Source organism: Monodon monoceros, unplaced genomic scaffold, assembly GCF_005190385.1.
Source record: "Monodon monoceros isolate NGI ecotype Baffin Bay Population unplaced genomic scaffold, NGI_Narwhal_1 Super_Scaffold_11, whole genome shotgun sequence".
Classification (NCBI taxonomy): Eukaryota; Metazoa; Chordata; class Mammalia; order Artiodactyla; family Monodontidae; genus Monodon; species Monodon monoceros.
Window position 1 is genome coordinate 52664326 of NW_021703767.1, and position 19741 is coordinate 52684066.

Here is a 19741-nt window from a genome sequence, read left to right on the forward strand (position 1 = left end):
CAGAAACCATCATCTGTCCTGAGAGCCTGTCATCCTGACACAGCTCATATGGACTGTAATAATATGTGAGATATCAAGCTTTGCACCTCATCTTGTTTTCAAACTAGATACTGCAAAGGGATTTGTGCAAACACTTTTGGGCCAGAAATTCATTTACTGGTAATTACTGAAGTTTTCTGAAAATCTCCCAATTCTATTTCTCAAAAACTAACTACATTAAGAATTCACGGTTGGGAGCGAAACAGGACAAGACTGTTTTCTTGCCCTGCAGATAATGCTGACTTTTAGAGATAGATGGTATATGACATTCACCACCATATTTTTGTTTCTCCATTATACCCTGACTTTACTAGTATGTTATTTTTAAAAATTATAAAACTTATAAGATCATTTTAAGGCAGAAATCGCATGAGAGCACCATTTTTAGAGATGAGACTATGAATGAAAAGAGCTAACATCTTTAAAGAAACCATTCAGTACTTAAGATTGTCCCATGCACTTGGTACGACGGGAACGTGGTGATCTACCTGCCCTCCAGTGACACTCTGATCAGTGGTGGAGTAACACTCTCCTTTCACTGGACAATTACTTAGCATACACTCTGTGGCAGATTCTGTGGTACGTAGTTTATTCTTTCCCAAGCATCACTCTGATTAACAAACTGAACATCTCCTTTGCCAAACAAATTGTCAAAAAAAGAAAAACAAATGCTTTCTGGATTGGTTAATGAAAAGAAACTGCAACAATTCCTTATTCATCGACTGCTACATAATTTGGGAAAGAAACTTGGAATGGTAAAATAGTTGAACTAAGGTGGTATGAAGAGATACAGACAGGCTAGTACAAAATCCTTTGATGTTTACTGCCGCGTGTGCTCAAGTCTGGTGAGCTTCAAGGCAACTCAGGTATTTGTTCCATCATTTTACAGATGATAAAACTGATACTTAATTCTCCCATCTTACATTGATATTTTCTAACACAGTAGCAAATATTTAAGGAAAGCTAAACCTTTCTCCTATCTTTGATAACAAGAACATTAAATGTAAGTACATTTTCAATATAGGTTGTCATCCACGTAAAATCCCCTCATTATAAAAGTCAAAATGGACCCATACTGTGTGTCTGCAGTGAATTTTCCTACTGATCTACATAAGATAATTTCAAACAGATAGTTCTAATATATAAGACCAAGATGAGAAAGAACCAATGTACCCTGCATCTTTAATGCATGAAGAATGGAAAGTGCTATTTGTGGCCCTAAGCAGAGCAATACAAAGCTATAGTAATTAAAACAGTATGGAACTGGCACAAAAAGAGACACAGATTAATGGAACAGAATAGAGAGCCTAGAAATGAACCCAAGGATATATGGTCAATTAATTTACAACAAAGAAGCCAAGAATATACAATGGGGAAAGGACAGTCTCTTCAATAAATGGTGTTGGGAAAATTAGACAACCACATGGCAATAAATAAATAAATAAATAAACAAACTGGACCATTATCTTACACCATACACAAGCATTAGCTTAAAATGGATTAAAGATTTGAAAGCAAGAACTGAAACCATAAAACTTCTAGAAGAAAATATAGGCGGTAAGCTCCCTGACATAGGTCTTGGCAAGATTTTTTGAACCTGACACCAAAATCAAAAGCAACAAAAGCAAAAATAAACAAGTGGGATTATATCAAACTAAAAAGTTTCTGCATAGCAAAGGAAACCATCAACAAAATGAAAAGACAACCTGCTGAATGGGAGAAAATACTTCCAAATCATAGACCCGATAACAGGCCAATACCCAAAATACATAAAGAACTCAGACAACTCAACAACAAAACCAAAACCAAAATAACAATCTGATTAAAAAATGGACAGATCTAAATAGACATTTTTCCAAAGATATATATATGGCAAACAGTTACATAAAAAGATGTTCAACATCACTAATTATCAGGGAAATGCAAATCAAAACCAAAGTGAAATATCACCTCATACCTATTAGAATGCCTATTATCAAAAAGACTAGAAATAACAAGTGTTGGTGAGGATGTGGACAAAGAAGACCCTTGTGTACTGTTGGTGGGTATGTAAATTGGTGCAGGCAGTATGGAAAACAGTATGGAGGTTCCTCAAAAAATTAAAAAGAACTACCATACAGTCCAGCAATTCCACTTCTGGATATTTACCTGAAGAAAATGAAAACACTAATTAGAAAAGATATATGCACACCCCATGTTCACTGCAGCATTATTTCCAGTAGCCAAGATATGGAAACAACCTAAGTGTCCATCAGTGGATAAATGGATAAAAAATTGTGGTACATATATACAATGGAATATTATTCAGCCATAAAAAAGAATGAAATCTTGCCATTTGCCACAACATGGATGGACCTCAAGGGCATTATGTAAGTGAAATAAGGCAGAGAAAGACAGATAGATACCATATGATCTCTCTTACATGTGCAATCTAAAAATTAATTAACTCAAAACAAAAATAAGTTCAGATACAGAGAACAGATTGGTGGTTGCCAGAGGTGGGAGAGTGGGTGGCGGGAGAAATGGGTGTACAGTTTTTTTCTTTAGTTTTAGTAAGTTGAATGCCACTAAGTAAAAAATTAAAATATAAAAGAGCTGATGTTCCCTGTGTCTTTAATGCATGAAGGATGGAAAGCTGTACTCTGGGCCCTAAGTAGACTCTTCATGCATTTATACATTTTTTAAAAATTATTACATAAATTTTCAAACATAAACAAAAGCAGAGAAAAAAGTGTAATGAATCTGCATGTACCTATCTCCCAACTTCAACAATTATCAATTCACACCCAATTTTTTTTGGAATTTTATTTATTTTTTTATACAGCAGGTTATTAGTTATCCATTTTATACATATTAGTGTATATACGTCAATCCCAATCTCCCAATTCATCACACTCCCCCCGCCAATTCACACCCAATCTTGTTTCAGCTATATGTTTACTTGTTCCCTCCGCCCCTGGATAATTTTGAAGTACATCCTACACATTACATAAATTCATCTGTAAACGTTTTAGTATGTGTACCTAAAAACCAGAAAATCTTTTAAGACCTAAGTATAATACAGTTATCATAACTACAATTAATCTATTCAATCTAAATAATTAAAGTCATATTATTTTTGAGTACAGTGGCTAGAATGCATAATCAACTGTATTCCCCTTCAAAGACTTCCTTAGAACCTCCAGGGTCAGTTTGCATGTTGTTTGGTTAAGGATGACTTCTGGTTTATGTGATCTATTTCCTGATAAAGGGTAACTGAAAAGATTGTGTTTGGAAAGGGAAGGAGGTGAAAGGCAATAATAGCATCTTGATGGTACAAGAAAAAGAATGGGAACAGTTCATCTAAAACTGAATTTAGGTTTTTCGCCATCTCTCCTACCTTAAAGTTTAATGCTATACAAATTACTGATGTGAGAGTAGCTGCTTTATGAGTATATGTCACAAAATATATTTTCTGTTAAGCTTTATCTTTGTTGAGCATTTACATTACTTACTAGGATCAAAATCCAGCTGCAATGTACTTCCATTTTGATTTGCAAACACAGATCACACAACATGCCTCCTCTAATATGACTTCACCCACCACTTTCTCTGTAAACTGACTATCGTCATATGCAAATTAAGTTTGACCATATTGTCAAATTTGGTACTCATAATCTCAAATTTTGGTGCTGTTTTGGTACTCCACCTCATTTCTGTCAGATGGTTGATTAAACACATATGAAGAATGTCTTCGATAGATACCTAACTCTTCAGGATTGTGCCTCAATAATTAAAATAATGTTTCTGTCAACATACACTTAACGCAAGATCACAGAACATATGTTAATGAAGAAGGACCAATACATAACTCCTTCTCTAGTCCCCAACATATTCACATTCTGAGAAAATTAAGAGGAAGTACTTGGACTCCATCTGTTCTAATTCACTCAGTAGACTTCACTTCCTCAAATAAATCCTCCCAAACCAAATGAGACAGAAGTTTTCAGTGCGTTCTACACCATCTGAAACTTAACTATGTAATATGCTCATGATAAAACTACTCAGACTCATTTGGCAACCATAAATACTGCAAGTTAATGATATTAAATATAACTTTAGATAACCTGAGAACAAATTAACATTGACAGAGAAATAGAAAAAAAAAATTAAGTTCCCCCCAAAATTCCCATTCCCCAATAACACCCTATGTAAAAATCCAAATAAATATTGTCACTATCATCTCATCATCATGTATCAGTCACCTTCCGTAGTATTTCTGTTTAAATGTTGTCCAGATCAATATTATCTCTTAAATACTTTCTTTTCATTTTTTAAAAGATAAACATCATATATAGTACAATTTCTTTTGCTCCCAAGATGATTATTTGAAGGCACACTTTAAGTTCAATCATTTCATGCCTTCCCACAAATACAATATAAATGGAGGGCCCTAGAGGATACATAAGACTTCATGAGTCTCATATACTCATTTCATGAGTATATTTTTACTATATGTGTGTTTCCCATCTCAGTAACTTCTAATGTACATTACCTTGCTATACTTCACACAGATTTGAAGTTACCATAAATCTCTTTTTCTAAACATGAAACAATTATAGATAAATAACTAGATAGATACATATACACATACATATACTGAGAGTAGCTTGGGTCCATACTAAGCATTTTCAGAGCACAATATATCCCACAAAAACTTAGTAACTTCTTGCTATAAAGAATGAATGATGATAGTTAATAGTGATCTTAGAATAAGTAACAGAGAGAGAGATCTTTGGTTTTGGTGTTCTTTTATGGTGGGCAAGGGAAGACGACATTGACAAATCTAGACTCTTCTAGTTTTAATTTGGAAGGACCATGAAAACAGTGAATCAGGAAAGAAGCACAAACATTCTGAATCGGGAAGCTTGGATTGGAATCCTATACCCACCAATTGCAGCTGTGTGACACTGAGTAAGCCATTTCATCTTCTTTGTAGGGTATAATGAGAGAATGCACATTTTAAGGGATATCTTAAAGATAAAGTGAGATAAATTAATTCAAAGCCTTCCAAAGTGCTACTTAAATTCCAGTTGGTATAATTACTACAAAAATAGTCTCAAGAACAAAGAAAAGAAGTAAAATAGCTGAGGAAACATACCATAGCCCTTACACGACTCTCAAAGTGAAAGAGGAGCTCCAACACTTTATCACATTTATACAAAAAGACATAACATATAATCAAGGACAAATACTAATTTGTAACATTCTTAAAGGCAAATATTTTTTTATTTGTAGTACTAAGGTTATGAAGCTTCACTGAGGCTAGAAATTTAAAGGCTGGTTGCTTTTGAAAACAGATATATTAAGATTACTTCTTAGTGCCTTGAATGCGATTCTTTGAGCTGGCTTCTCACCTCTCTTAGACAGTTACACATTTCTTCCCCAGTCATGCTCTCTAAATATGGTACACCTATAAATCTCTTTAATCACATGTCATATTAAAATCAGAGCTTATTAATTTTCATCTGCTGACTTTTTGCTAAGTATTTTGAATACTCCAATATCTTTCCTTTAAATTATTTTGAAAAAATATGCAGGAGGAATAATCAGAGGAAAATTAACTTTGCTTTTAATTGAATTTGAAAGTCCTTGGCAATAATTCAAACAAAGGCTGCATATCCAATTGGCATATGTGTATCCATTTTTATTTTGGGAGGAAGATTTGAAGAACACAGTTTAGAGTCTGTATTCAGCAGATATTTTCTAGATTCCTGGAAAGAAAGATAGAACAAAAACAGTTCCTTACTTTACACCTTATGTGATCACCCTGCAATATCACTGATGCATAATATGTTATTACAGAAAAGAAGACATGGAGGAAGTAAAGAAGAACATGTTTTGTTAATATTCATGGAATAGTGTGGAAGTGAAAGAAAACTCTCCAAGGATTGCATTGCCAAGGATGGAACAGAAATGCCGAACCCAGACTTCCCTGGTGGCGCACTGGTTAAGAATCCGCCTGCCAATGCAGGGGACATGGGTTCTAGCCCTGGTCCGGTAAGATCCCACATGCCATGGAGGAACTAAGTCCGTGCGCCACAACTACTGAGCCCGCGTGCCACAACCACTGAAGCCCGTGCACCTAGAGCACGTGCTCCACAACAAGAGAAGCTACCACAATGAGAAGCCACCACAATGAGAAGCCCGTGCACCGCAACAAAGAGTAGCGCCCGCTTGCCGCAACTAAAGAAAGCCCACGCGCAGCAACAAAGACCCAATGCAGCCAAAACTAAATAAATTTATTTTTTTAAAAAAAGAAAGAAATGCCGAACCCAGAGTGATACTACTTCAAAGAATGCCTCTAGAGAGGTGATTACTCATTTTACTTAGTATTCTGTGCAAACTCAGACTTGCCAGTTCAATTTATTAAATAACAGTTTCAGAAGGAGAAAAAAGTATCTGACACCTCTTCAGAGGCATGACTAAATGGGCCATTATGACAGCAATTAAAGAGTTACCACTTGCAGCCCATAACAACTAACTGACACCTCTACTGTGCATTTCTTAGGGTTTCTGTTAATTACAAAGTTTAAGTCTCCAATGAATTTCAATTAAACCAAAGTAGGGCATCAAATGGAAGGAAAAGTTGATGAAGAACTACTCGCTAAAAATGCACAATGGCTGAACATATAATATTTTATGGTCAGGGTTTAATATTTCCTATTGGACCTGATTTATCAGAGCTTCTTGGCAGACATGCAGCTTTTAAAATCCTTTTCATATCAGCATGCCCAACCAAAGTAGTCGAAAGTAACAAAAATGTCTCACATCCATAATTAAATTTGAAAGATAACAGGATATTCATTTCAAGTGATTATTAGTACCACGCCCCTCGATAAAACTTTTAGATTTAATTTTAACTTCTTGAGGGTAGGGACTGTGTCTTTAGTACAGAACCTGGGAAACAGAAGCTGCTTAAAGAATGGTTGCTAAATAAATGAAAACGAATGGATTTGAGATCTTGGAGCCTGACGGATGAAATATTCTATGTCAGCTTCTACCAAGTCAGTTAAGGGAAACCAAATTATCCTGTGCACAATTACGTTTGAAAACTCAATTCTTTCTATGATAGAAAAAACAAGCAAGCATATAAAAACAATCACTGGCTTTAAAGTTAGAAAACAGAATCTAGCCTTTTACCATTTTGAATAAGGAAGAAGTTGTAAAAAAAAAGACACATATCACTACATGTACTCATATCCAGAGACTTACTACTCACATAACATTTCCAATTACATCTACAAGCTTAGATACAATGTTTGACAATACAGTGCAGAACTAGGGAAATGTTCCATAATTTTGTTTCTTTTTGTCCTCATATTGACCATCAATTAGGTTAAGTCCAGTGAGCAGCTCATTGGGGCTACGATGTGAGGTTTTTAGTATAGCTAATGTTTGTTAACTGTATTTTAAATGGATTAATAACTTCATAAGAAAAAAAAATAACTTCATAAGACTTATTTTTATTAAATAACAGGGGCATTTTGCAATAACGTATTTAAATGACTGTCAAATACTGCTGTTCATACAAAAATATGAAAACTGCCAAAACAGATCTGTTGGTTGGCAGGAGGCAGCACAGTGTGAAATCTATATGAAAATGTAGAAATATTCACTTTATCCAAAAGCAGAAATGTTCAAAAGTTGAAGCTTCTCTAACCACTAAAATCCCATTGAGATGTAGAGACTATGGAACATCACTTAGAAATTCTCAAACACTGACCTAACAATTTTTTTCAGGGTAGAGAAAACTTGAATCAGGGATCACTGTGCATGTTTCTCGGTGTAAAAAAGCAATAAATAGAAACTTGGTCTTCCTGCCTGTAGGTTAGTGCCAGTAATATTGCAAGGAATTAAAAAAAAAGGCAAAAAAGAAAAACAAAATGTGAAAAGTTGAAGGGAATCACCCAGCAGCTACTAAATGGAACAAATGAGGTTTAAAATTCTTAGGAATCATTCTCGGATCTTAAACATGATAAAAGGTCTTTGAAAAGTCCACTGATACTTTGCAGAGGAGAAATGGACAGAACTGAGACATTACAAGGGCTTTTCACAATTGATCCATAATATCAGTGTCTTTTTATTTGTCATACTCTTAGCCCTATTCTTCTCTTTCCTTTACATTATCTAGCACACGGTCTATAGATATTTACCGAATAACTACCAACGTGGAGGTAGCATGCTAGGGAAGAGGAATTCTAAAACAGGTAAAGCAATACACATCTTAGAGGCAAAAGAGGTAAATATGTATTGTAAATGCTTATAATACAAATACAAGGAGGTAAGAGCTTACAGGGACATATACAAGATGTATCAGAAAAATATTTACTGATCATGAACTGTCTTGTGTGAGAAGAATTTTAAAGATGCTGAAATAATGCCTTTGCATATTTTTCATTAACTTATATGCCAGATTCTATGATTACATTAGGATAATAACATTATTCACTTGTGACATGAGTGTGATTTATTTTGATTATTTCAGCCTTCTAAGCACTTTTGAATTTGTCAGTTTACTACTTAACTTGGTCAGCTACTACTTTAGTACTACTTTCTCAGACAGCTTCTCCTAAAATTTTACTCACAGACAGTTCTTAGCACTTGGCAATTTATGCACTTCCTCAATCTCTAAAAGTAAAACTAAGAAGTACTGTACTTCAGACTAAAAAAGAGAAAGAAAGAAATCGCAAATGTTAATTTACAAATATGACTGGACATATCTTAATATAAGGCCATTAGATCAACATGAAAAGTCATGAAGAGAATCAAGGAATTGTTTAGCTACAGGCAAGAGAAACTGCACCATTTGGAGACTACAGAGTAATATATAGAAAACCTGTGGTGATGTAAAGGGCAAAGGGTTAATAACATAGCCATGACAACTGGGAAATACTCCTGTGTGTTTTGCACATAACATACCTGTTGCTAATAGTTCACAGACTTACTACTAAATTAAATATATAGCACTGGCCCTAAAGTTTTAAAAGATAAATTTCATTTAAGAAGTATACAGAAAGTAAAATAAGTAAAACCTCCTTGCTTTACATTCAGCCTTACTCTTTTACTCACCCTGAGCCACAAGGTAAACAACTACTTTGTATGACACTATAAACAATAATCTTTACTAATCAAAGGTTCTGCCAACCAAATGGGAGCTTCCGACTTTTAACCCTCTTAACTTCCAAATGCTAGGTAAGTTTCAAGTTGAAGATGCTAAGTCCTGCAATATGTATGTATTTGTATGCTCCAAGCCGGGGGCCCCCAGAGAAGGGGCTGAAATACACAGGCCATGTATGGAGGTAGAGTACTGGGAGTTTGTACCAGCCTAAAATTCTGGTTTTCTTTAGGGAGAAAAGCAAACTTTTAGTTTCTTCCTATCTGCGAGAACCATACTACCACACTGAGGACATAAGTCAATCTAAATGGGTGACATACACATTTGGCCCCTAGCAGTTTAATACTTACCCTGAAATAGTTAATGGGTTTCAGGTACAACAAATCATCCTAAAGTAGTCCCCTCCCAGTCAGCCAGGCACTGAGTCAATAACATCTCTAAAATACTTTCTACTGATACATTTGAAACCCACTTGCAAACCGACAGTTTTGTCTTCTATCAGCGTAACTAAATTTATTGAAACTCATTTATAAAAAGACACTGCTACATATGCGGTACTATTATTGCTAAGGTAACTTAAATAGCAATCACGTGATTATGCTGAGAGTTTGCTAATGCCATACTTAGCATCCTTTTTCCTCCAACTTGTGTAGTACAACTCCCTGTACTACACAAAATTCACAAGCATCATGAAGGGATAAAGGGAAATTAGGGCAAGGATAACAAGGAAAACCTCAGGTAAAATAGAAACCAAATGCATATTGAAAGAGAGAAGTGTAGGGATGTTGAGCAATTTTTACCGAGGTAGCAGAGATGTCTGGGAGTACAGAAATGACTTTGAAAATGTAAATCAATTGTAATTCATTTCCTAGTTCTTCCCCTTTTTTTTCATCCATTTTTAAAATGTCCCCAAAGGAAAAAAGAGGCCCTCTTTATAAGACTGTAAAAATGTGAAAATCATTAACATTTTATTATCAAGTAATGAGCTCAACAAACATCAATGCTCCTATGAGTCTGCATTGCCCCTTTGTGATCCTCTGAAGCCATCCTTCCTCAGGCAATGCACAGGTTCTGGGTTGGAGAGAAGGCTCAGGAATACGGTAGGGATGCCGATGATACACTCAACTGAAAATTTTTTAAAAGGCTTGAAATTTTAATTATTTGTTTTCTAAACCCAATCAGCAATACTGACTTCAATACTGACTGTGTTAAACAGAGCAATTTAAAAATGACTTGAGCAAAATATTCTGTGAATCCTCTAAATATTCAAAACTAGAAATCTGTCCAAAGATCTATTTTTAAATCTCCAAACTTTATTACAGATAAAGAAATATTTTTTAAAAAATAAGCCCTTGGGGAAACCAATTATTCCCTAGGTCTTAATTTAAAACCTCAAATCAATTTATATTTATTGAATGCCTACAGAGTGGAAGGCAGCTCACCTTAAATTCTGCTTCTGTAAATTGGAAAATTTAGTGCCTGTTTCTGTGGGAACTAAAGGTATTTGGGAAACTTTTTCTGTCTGATTCTATTTTAGCCTTACAGAGCAACTGTAGACATATGTGAGACAGGAGGCACACCTTCTCAGGAGAAGAGAGGTGTTGAAACATCAACGTAAGATTTATCTACTAGGGTTTATTGCTTGAAAATCTGACCTACTATAAATAGAATCTGACCTACGATAAATAATATAAATACGGTTAGTTGGTAACACTGATAAGTTACATTCTGAAATCAACAGTGTTACAGAAGTAGAACTACTTACGATTAATATCATAAAATTAAGTTATACATGCAAAGCAAACATAAAAACAAAAAGAAATCAAATCATATAAATGAAAGATTCAAACATGAGATTTTTTTCTAACAACCATTCAGACAAAGCACTTATCAGTATTACTTCCTGAATCATTAAGATGAAGAAAACTGAAAAGAGAAATATTCACAGGGAATATAAGGAAGACATCAACGTTGCTAATTAAATCTTGATTATACCTGCCAGGCTGTAAGGCAAGAGGTACACATCAAATGCCCACAAGGCTCAATCTTGACATCTTTGTCGTTCTCAGCACAAATTTTACAGAGCTGAAAAGTGGAACCCATTTCACAATATAATTCATATTGTTCCTGGAATTTGGGGGAGAGAAAAGGCAATGTTAATGTATTTTTAGTATGAAGTGATAATACTGAATTTTCTTAAATACAATGACTTACAGTAAATTCCTCACACTTGATCCTGTCAGATCATGTTGCCATTTAAGACATGTTTTAAATTGGTCATCACAATTTGGTCTACAAAATTAAACAGATTTTATCAGCAATTGCATAAGCTTTTTGAATACTTTGGATTATTTAACACTTTGTACTGTTCCTTTAGGAAGGTACCTGCATCAATAGAGTGATTTAAGAGACACAACTTATGGTTTTAAAAGGCAATAATAAATAACTTTATTTTCTTTGTAAATGCCACATACTCATCTAATTTTAATGTCAAATTGCAATATGGCTGATCATTGATTTTATTTCTTAGATAGCTATCTGTAGAAATTCCAGAACGGAAGTGCATTTGCCAAGGCCTTTCTGCATGCTAGGTACTGTCGTCCACATTTATTATGTCATATAATCTCCAAAGTATAATAAGATACACTGAATTTTAAAAAAACAAGTAAAAATGAGGGTCAGTAAGTTTAAATTATTTCCTTCAAATTCTATAAAAAATCTCTAATTCGCATACTCTTTTCCCAGTCTAACACCATCAAGAAACATCATTTTGGCAACCAAAAATTGTTTTATTCAACATCTATTCTCTTGATTTACTAGTTTAGAAGCTTTTGGCACAGTAAAACTTTCAGTGGTCAAATAATGAAAAGATCTACGTCACAAAGAAGATACAAACATATTGGTAAGAATTAAAAAAGTATGAAAAAATAGTGTTATTTAATAGGGATACAAAGAAAAGGAAATATAGAAATAAAAATTTGTTTAAATAAGGCAATGTTTTAGTCTAGTAAGTACCTACTACATACACGGCCCTGGATAGGATGAATAAATGACAATATTTAATCCTTAACCTAATGAAAGATCTTACAATCTCGAGAAAAAAATATATATATAAACACATACACAGATACACATACACACATATACCCACACATTCACATATAAATTGTGTCTACCATGATATATGTATGTGTGACTATATAAATAATCTTAAAATAAATTAAGGAAAAAGACAAGAAAATGGATCAAGATGGAAAAGAAGTCTAAAGTAATCCAAAATAAATTATATATCACTGAAATCCCTAAAATAATAGACAAGTATCTATATTGGTTATGAAATCCAAAGGGCCAATTTATAATTATAAAAAAATTAAAATAGGCTAAAATCACAGCTGCAGAATTCAATACAACCTAAGATGTAAGCTAATCAAATATTTATGAGTAATTTAAGAGAATGATACTACTCCTGAATATGAATTTTTAAACAATTTAAAAAAAACAATGGATTTATAATGAGGAATTATCTCGTGTCTTTTTACATATATTAGAAAATAGAGAATCACTAAATAATTTTTTAAATGGCTTTCATATATTAAATTTTAAAAACTGCCCACACACAGTACCCATGTCAGGAAGTATGTTTCACATAATAATATCAAGACCACTGAGACTGAAATCTGGAGAACCAGAAATAAAATTAAAAATTATCTGTTGTCTTCCCCAAAACGTATAATTTCTTTTTATTACAGTCTTATTATTATACAAAGCACAAAATATCTAAATTATAAAAATTTTTAAACTTAACTACATGTAAAATAAAATATTCAAGTTCTCTCTCAGTTAAAGACTGTTGCCAGATTGGTGTTTTTCTATTTTTATTCTTTAAAAGCACATTCATATGTTCATATATGGTAATTTTTTATTTATTTACAAAATTGAACTTAAGTAATATAATTTTACAAAATAAAATGTTACATAATTAAGCTTTACATAACTTTTTCACATAAGATGCAGAAGTTCCCATGTGAATAAGTAGAGCTACCTTCCTCCTGTTAAGGACTTTATGGTATATGCAGTATAAGTATACAATGGTATTTAACCTATGACTGAATATTTTGGTATATTGTAATATTTCATTTTTATGAAAAATGCTAAAGTAAACATCCTGGTGTATAGATCTTCTTGTGTATATGCAAGTGATATGCATATGGAATCTAGAGTCAAAGATCTTTAGATTTTGATAATTATTGAATATCACCCTCAAGAAAGGCTTTACCAAGTTATACTCCCACTCATAACCTATGAGGCTGCCAACAATGGATTTATAAGAATATAATTATTGTCTACAATAGGCTTCAATTACTCACTTGACTCTAAAAACTAATGCATATAATTAACCTAGTCTTCTTTGGAGTTTTCTAAAACTATAGCTCTCCCCTCATATCCATCTACGTACCTATGGATTTATTTATCTATCTCCCCACATAAATGCCAATATTATATTGGAAGCAAGAATATTAAAAGCAGAACCTTTTATCAAAAAAATGCAGAAAATAATGTAATTTCTTTTCAAACACTCTTAAAATTCCTTAAATATCTTTTGCATTAAATACCTGCACATGATTTTACCTATAGTATAAGAATCTTATTTATTTCAAAGTCATCATACTTATTTTTTTTTTTGGAGATACTTATTAATTATAAATATGTCTCCAGAAATTGTCCTTACCTGTGTAACTTTTATATGATCATGGGGTGTAGGTTCACATAATCCAGTTAAATCAGGATTATAACTCCTCCCATCAGGATAAAGATAGCTAGGTTATAAACAGAAATTTCATTAACATAAATATACAAGTCTTAATTGCATTTAAAGTTATTTAATTAGATTCTTCTATATTCAAACAGACATTTGGATGTTTCCTTTTTATGTAACTTACATCAAGAACTTATTCTATCACTGTTTCCATAATACTACAAGTTATTTTTAGGACATTTAAAATCTAGGAATCTTTTTCATAAAGGAAATATACAATGAATATGGACTCAGCCATTAAGCAATCATTTTCAATTAAATACCTTTACTATATGTATAGGTAAGTTAAAAATTTATTTTCCTGGTTACTCATATTCTATTCCAAAATACTTTGAATATACACCTATTTGCAATTATTACGTCTTTCATCTGAAGCACAGTTAACATTAACTGTATCATTTTACACAATGCTTAGTACCACCAGGAAGGAAAAATAGAATTAAAGCCCACAATTTTCCAACAAAAGTTATTCAAACACTTCCGTGGTGTTTTCTTTCTCCAGTTTCCCATCCTCTTTCTTTCTGTTTCACCTTCCACTTATCCTGACACATATACACATGTGCACACACACATACACGTTTACTGCAGAAATTTAAAAATGTTACAATTCCATGTTTCACTTACTTCAAATCAAGGTACAAACAGAATGGTTTATAAACATAAGGTTCCATTATTAGAGAGAATTAAAATAAGAACTAAAAGTTATAGTGCTGTCTTGCTGTACTAAACCAGCTTTTACTCATTCAGAAATTCATTAAAAAATGAAGTTTACTGTGTTGGTAAACACATATTTTAGATTAAGAAAGCAGTAATATTACTGCTGGATTTCATCAATTTATTAAGTTACAGTTGGTTTTGTTTACTATCTTTCTGTTCTAGATTTTTGAATGAAAAATTAAGAACATAATACTACAGTGGTGAATATTTTAAAGGGCAAAACTATACTAAAACTATTCTGTGAAGTAACAAAAACTATTTATCCTTAAATAAAGAGTCTATAAGAATGTTAGTAAGTATTTTAAATTACCCAAGTAAACCAGGAAAAAATGAACCTAGAGGATAGATAATTCTCACATGGTAAGGAGCATATCAGTGACTGTCGTTTTTTGTTTTGTTTTGTTTTTTTTTAAGATTTAGGAAAAGGAGTTGACTACATCTGACTATGATACAAATTTAGAATGTCATTATAGGGTTGGGATACAATTCTACAAATATTGAGTGATAAGCAAAAGTTGGTAACTCTCTTTTTTTATACCCTAAAATGGCCAGTTTTAAATATTATATTTTGTTCATCACACTTCAAAAACGTAGAATTCTAGGAAGAATTTAGAAATGAAAGATTACAAAATGACAATAAGGTTGCTAGAGGAAAGGTTAAATGGTTCTATTTAATGTATAAGGAGCATTTCAGTGATTACTGTTCCCAGTACACTGGGGTGCTACTGATGAGCCCTTTCCAATGGCAGTGAAGGAATAAGGAACCTTGGCTAGTTATCAAAGTAAACTTCTTTATCACCTATGTCCTACAATATCAGAATAACTATACGGAAAGGAGAGCTGACCCTGATAGTTGGACCAGATGATATCCTGTGTTTTTACTGATCTTAAGGAAAAAAAGCTAACAAACAAAAAACCTATCTAATTAAAATGCTAATATTTTAATCTAATCTAAAACCTAATCTGATCAGATTTTAATGTAATCTATCATTAAATTTCAAATTCAACTAGCTAAACCCCTCTGAAGATGTGTGTGTGTTGTGTGTGTGTGTGTAAATATTAACAGCTAATTTGCACAGGAGTTTGGAGGCTAGACTACTGATTATGATATTATAATCTGTTAATTTTGATTGACTTTTGAAAAATAGATGTAAAGCATTATAACAATATAAACAAGCTATATCACTAATCGTTAGAGAAATGCAAATCAAAACTACAATGAGGTATCACCTCACACCAGTCAGAATGGCCATGATCAAAAAATCTACAAACAATAAATGCTGGAGAGGGCACGGAGAAAAGGGAACCCTCTTGCACTGTTGGTGGGAATGTAAATTGATACAGCCACTATGGAGAACAGTATGGAGGTTCCTTAAAAAACTAAAAATAGAACTACCATACGACCCAGCAATCCCACTACTGGGCATATACCCTGAGAAAACCGTAATTCAAAAAGAGTCATGTACCACAATGTCCATTGCAGCACTATTTACAATAGCCAGGACATGGAAGCAACCTAGGTGTCCATCGACAGATGAATGGATAAAGAAGATGTGACACATATATACAATGGAATATTATTACCCAGCCATAAAAAGAAATGAAATTCAGTTATTTGTAGTGAGGTGGATGGACCTAGAGTCTATCATACAGAGTGAAGTCAGAAAGAGAAAAACAAACACCATATGCTAACATATATATATATATGGAATCTAAAGAAAAAAAAATGGTTCTAAAGAACCTAGGGGCAGGACAGGAATAAAGACGCAGACGTAGAGATGGACTTGAGGACATGGGGAGGGGGAACGTAAGCTGGGATGACATAAGAGAGTGGCACTGACATATACACACTACCAAATGTAAAATAGCTAGCTAGTGGGAAGCAGCCACATAGCATAGAGAGATCACCTCGGTGGGTGCTTTGTGACCACCTAGAGGGGTGGGATAGGGAGGGTGGGAGGGAGACACAAGAGGGAGGAGATATGGGGATACATGTATACATATAGCTGATTCACTTTGTTATACAGAAGAAACTAACACAAGATTGTAAAGCAATTATACTCCAATAAAGATATTTTTTAAAAAAAGCTATATCAAAATTACTCCATTTACAGATATACTCACTCATAACCTCTTTTTTATAAATTAAAACTCTGAAGCACATTTTCTTCAAAACAAAAGTCCTCTTATCATAGTGAATAGAAAGCTACACATATGAATCTTTGATGCACCAGACGTAAGGTATAAATGACAGAATAGCAAATTTATGATAACTTAAAAAAAGAGAAATAGACATTTGGTACCAGTTTGCCATACAATTCTTATGTAACTATTTCTCGAAAATTCACAACTTTTATCTCTTCACATAGATCTCATCACGTTTTCTTCTTTGTTTTTGCAATTACTTTGGAAAAGTAAAACTTTTTGCTATTGGAAAATTTAAACTGTTTGCTCTTTCTGGTGAACTTTCTCTTGTTAGGCTTCTATCACAGTCCATGCCGCAGCAAGTAGGAGCACATATGTCTCTAAGTTACTCAGCAAGGCAAAGGACAAGAAAAGTCAGTGAGATGGAGGTGACACTGAAAATACCACAAAAGGGTGAAGGGAATGGCATATGACTAAAATGAATGAAAGACATATTTACTATGAAGGGACCCATCAGATTGTCTAAACTAAAATGTACGGAGAAGAAAGGCAATCTTAACCTAAAAAGCAAAGGAGAATTTATCTATTTCTAAATTTTAAAAAAACAGCTTAAGATAAACTGAACTTAGCTATTAACATACAATTCTGGAATATGGATTTATTATTGATGTGAGTAAAAGAAGGGAGACATGAAGAGAAGGGAAGGGATGAGAAAAGGATAAGAAGAAGAAAAAGAAAATATGGTATTACCAGTGAACATAAAAAGTAGAACTAGCAATTTAAGGGTTACATGAGGCAACAGGAGTCAATTATTTTAAAGAATTATCCCAATATATACCGCTTTACATCTAATTTTAAACTACCTTTAGTTAATAAGTTCTTTTCCTGTGAAAGATACAAAAATTCATTGTAGTTTGATGTTGGAATTGATTTGCTATGTTATACACTTAAATTCAATGATAGCAACCATAGGTGGAATCTAAGAAATACAATAAACTAGTGAATATAACAAAAAAGAAACAGACTCCCAATACAGAGAACAATCTAGTGGTTACCAATGGGGAGAGGGAAGGGGGGAGGTGCACTATAGGGGAAGGGGAGTAAGAGGTATAAGAGGTATAAAATAAGCTACAAGGATACATTGTACAGCACAGGTAATATAGCCAATATTTTATAGTAACTATAAATGGAGTATAACGTTTAAAAATTGTGAATCACTATACTGTACACCTGTAACTTATATAATATTGTACATCAACTAGACTTCAATTTAAAAAAACAACAATAACACAAAAAAAACAAAGAACAGAAAGGACGAAAGAGAGGGAGCAACAGAGGGAGGAAGGCGGAGAGAAGGAAGACACGTTTCAGAGACACACCAGCACAGTGCTCCCCAAGGAAATGAAGTCCCAGGCCCATTTAATAACCAGTTGTATTTTTCTGAGAGAGAAGAGCTGATGGATGGCTCTTTGGGGGGTTGCTTTTGTGAGCTGTCTGCAGCAACCCCATGAACAGAGGAACCCTTTGCAACTTCACCAATGGCCCAAAAACAGAGCCTGTCAGAATCTGCTCATGATCCCAACAGGATTCAGAGGCCCTACACTGACTGGGAGTGCAATTTGGGAGCACAGGAGCAGAGCTAGGTAGGGAACAATCAAATAATCATTCCACTGAGTCCATTCTCCAACTGTACCTATACAACTGTATACTTCTAATATTTGTAAGACAATATTGAGACCCGAAGATTGTTTAGACCATGCTAGAAAAAAATATATCACATAATTAGGTTACCTTAAAATGACTATTTTAAGAGATGAACAATAAAAACTAAGGAACATCCATTAATTAGTCTTGAAATAAAAACCAGCCTGAACATCAGCCTCACTATCCATTCCCTCCATCACAAAGTGGTCTCTATCTTCCACATCTGTGAAGAATAAGCACCCCCAACTCCCATGTCTCATACTTACAATCCTTCCCTGCTGCCGTCGATCAGGGCTTGAAATAAGGGCTTGTTGTGCGGTATGGTCTGTAAGATATTTCCATCCCCTGTCACATAGCCGATGGCCCACTGTCCCAACCTAGTGCAGCTTAACCGGAAAATGTAGCTGTGAAACATAAGAAAATTACGTTTAATCACATTCAAAATGTAAGCTAACTACTACTAAACAATCTGTTAGATTTTTCTCAAGTGAAAGAACAAACAGAATCATTTAGAATTTCTATCTTCAAACTTATTTTTACACCATTTTCCTTCTCCATTTATTCATCTGTAAAAGAAGCAATGATAATAATTCCATTTAAGTGGTTTCATCTTTGAAGAAAACTGGGTTTTTAAAGAAAGGAAGAAGTTGTGATTTTTTAAAAAATTAATTGAGTTATTTTATTTATTTTTGGCTGCTTTGGGTCTGGTGCTGCACGTGGGCTTTCTCTAGCTGCGACGAGCGGGGGCTACTCTTTGTTGTGGTGCACGGGCTTCTCATTGTGGTGGCTTCTCTTGTTGCAGAGCACGGGCTCTAGGCGCATGGGCTTCAGTAGTTGTGGCACGTGGGCTCAGTAGTTGTGGCTCATGGGCTCTAGAGCGCAGGCTCAGTAGTTGTGGCGCACGGGCTTAGTTGCTCCGCGGCATGTGGGATCTTCCCAGACTAGGGATCGAACCCGTGTCCCCCGCATTGGTGGGCGGATTCTTAACCACTGTGCCACCAGGGAAGTCCCAGAAGTTATGATTTTTAAATATTAAGAACTTCATATTGGCTTTGGAAATTTTGGAAAGGACTTTTCAAGAAACTCTAAAAACATATTCTCCTAGAAAGCCGGAAAATAAATATCAACCTGTCCCTTATTAGGATCCTTAATCGTAATCACAC

The 19741-nt window shown here is 34.0% G+C and overlaps 1 protein-coding gene across 1 annotated transcript in view; it reads right to left on the reverse strand.

Moving 5' to 3' along the window:
* CBLB (Cbl proto-oncogene B) overlaps window positions 1-19741 on the reverse strand; it is a 212009-nt gene that overhangs the window by 74391 nt on the left and 117877 nt on the right. The window contains exons 7-9 of the mRNA XM_029213594.1: window positions 18845-18982; window positions 13926-14013; window positions 11192-11323 (exon numbers count right to left, since the gene is read on the reverse strand). Of these exons, the coding sequence (XP_029069427.1) occupies window positions 11192-11323; window positions 13926-14013; window positions 18845-18982 (358 nt within the window). The remainder of the gene's footprint in view (window positions 1-11191; window positions 11324-13925; window positions 14014-18844; window positions 18983-19741) is intronic.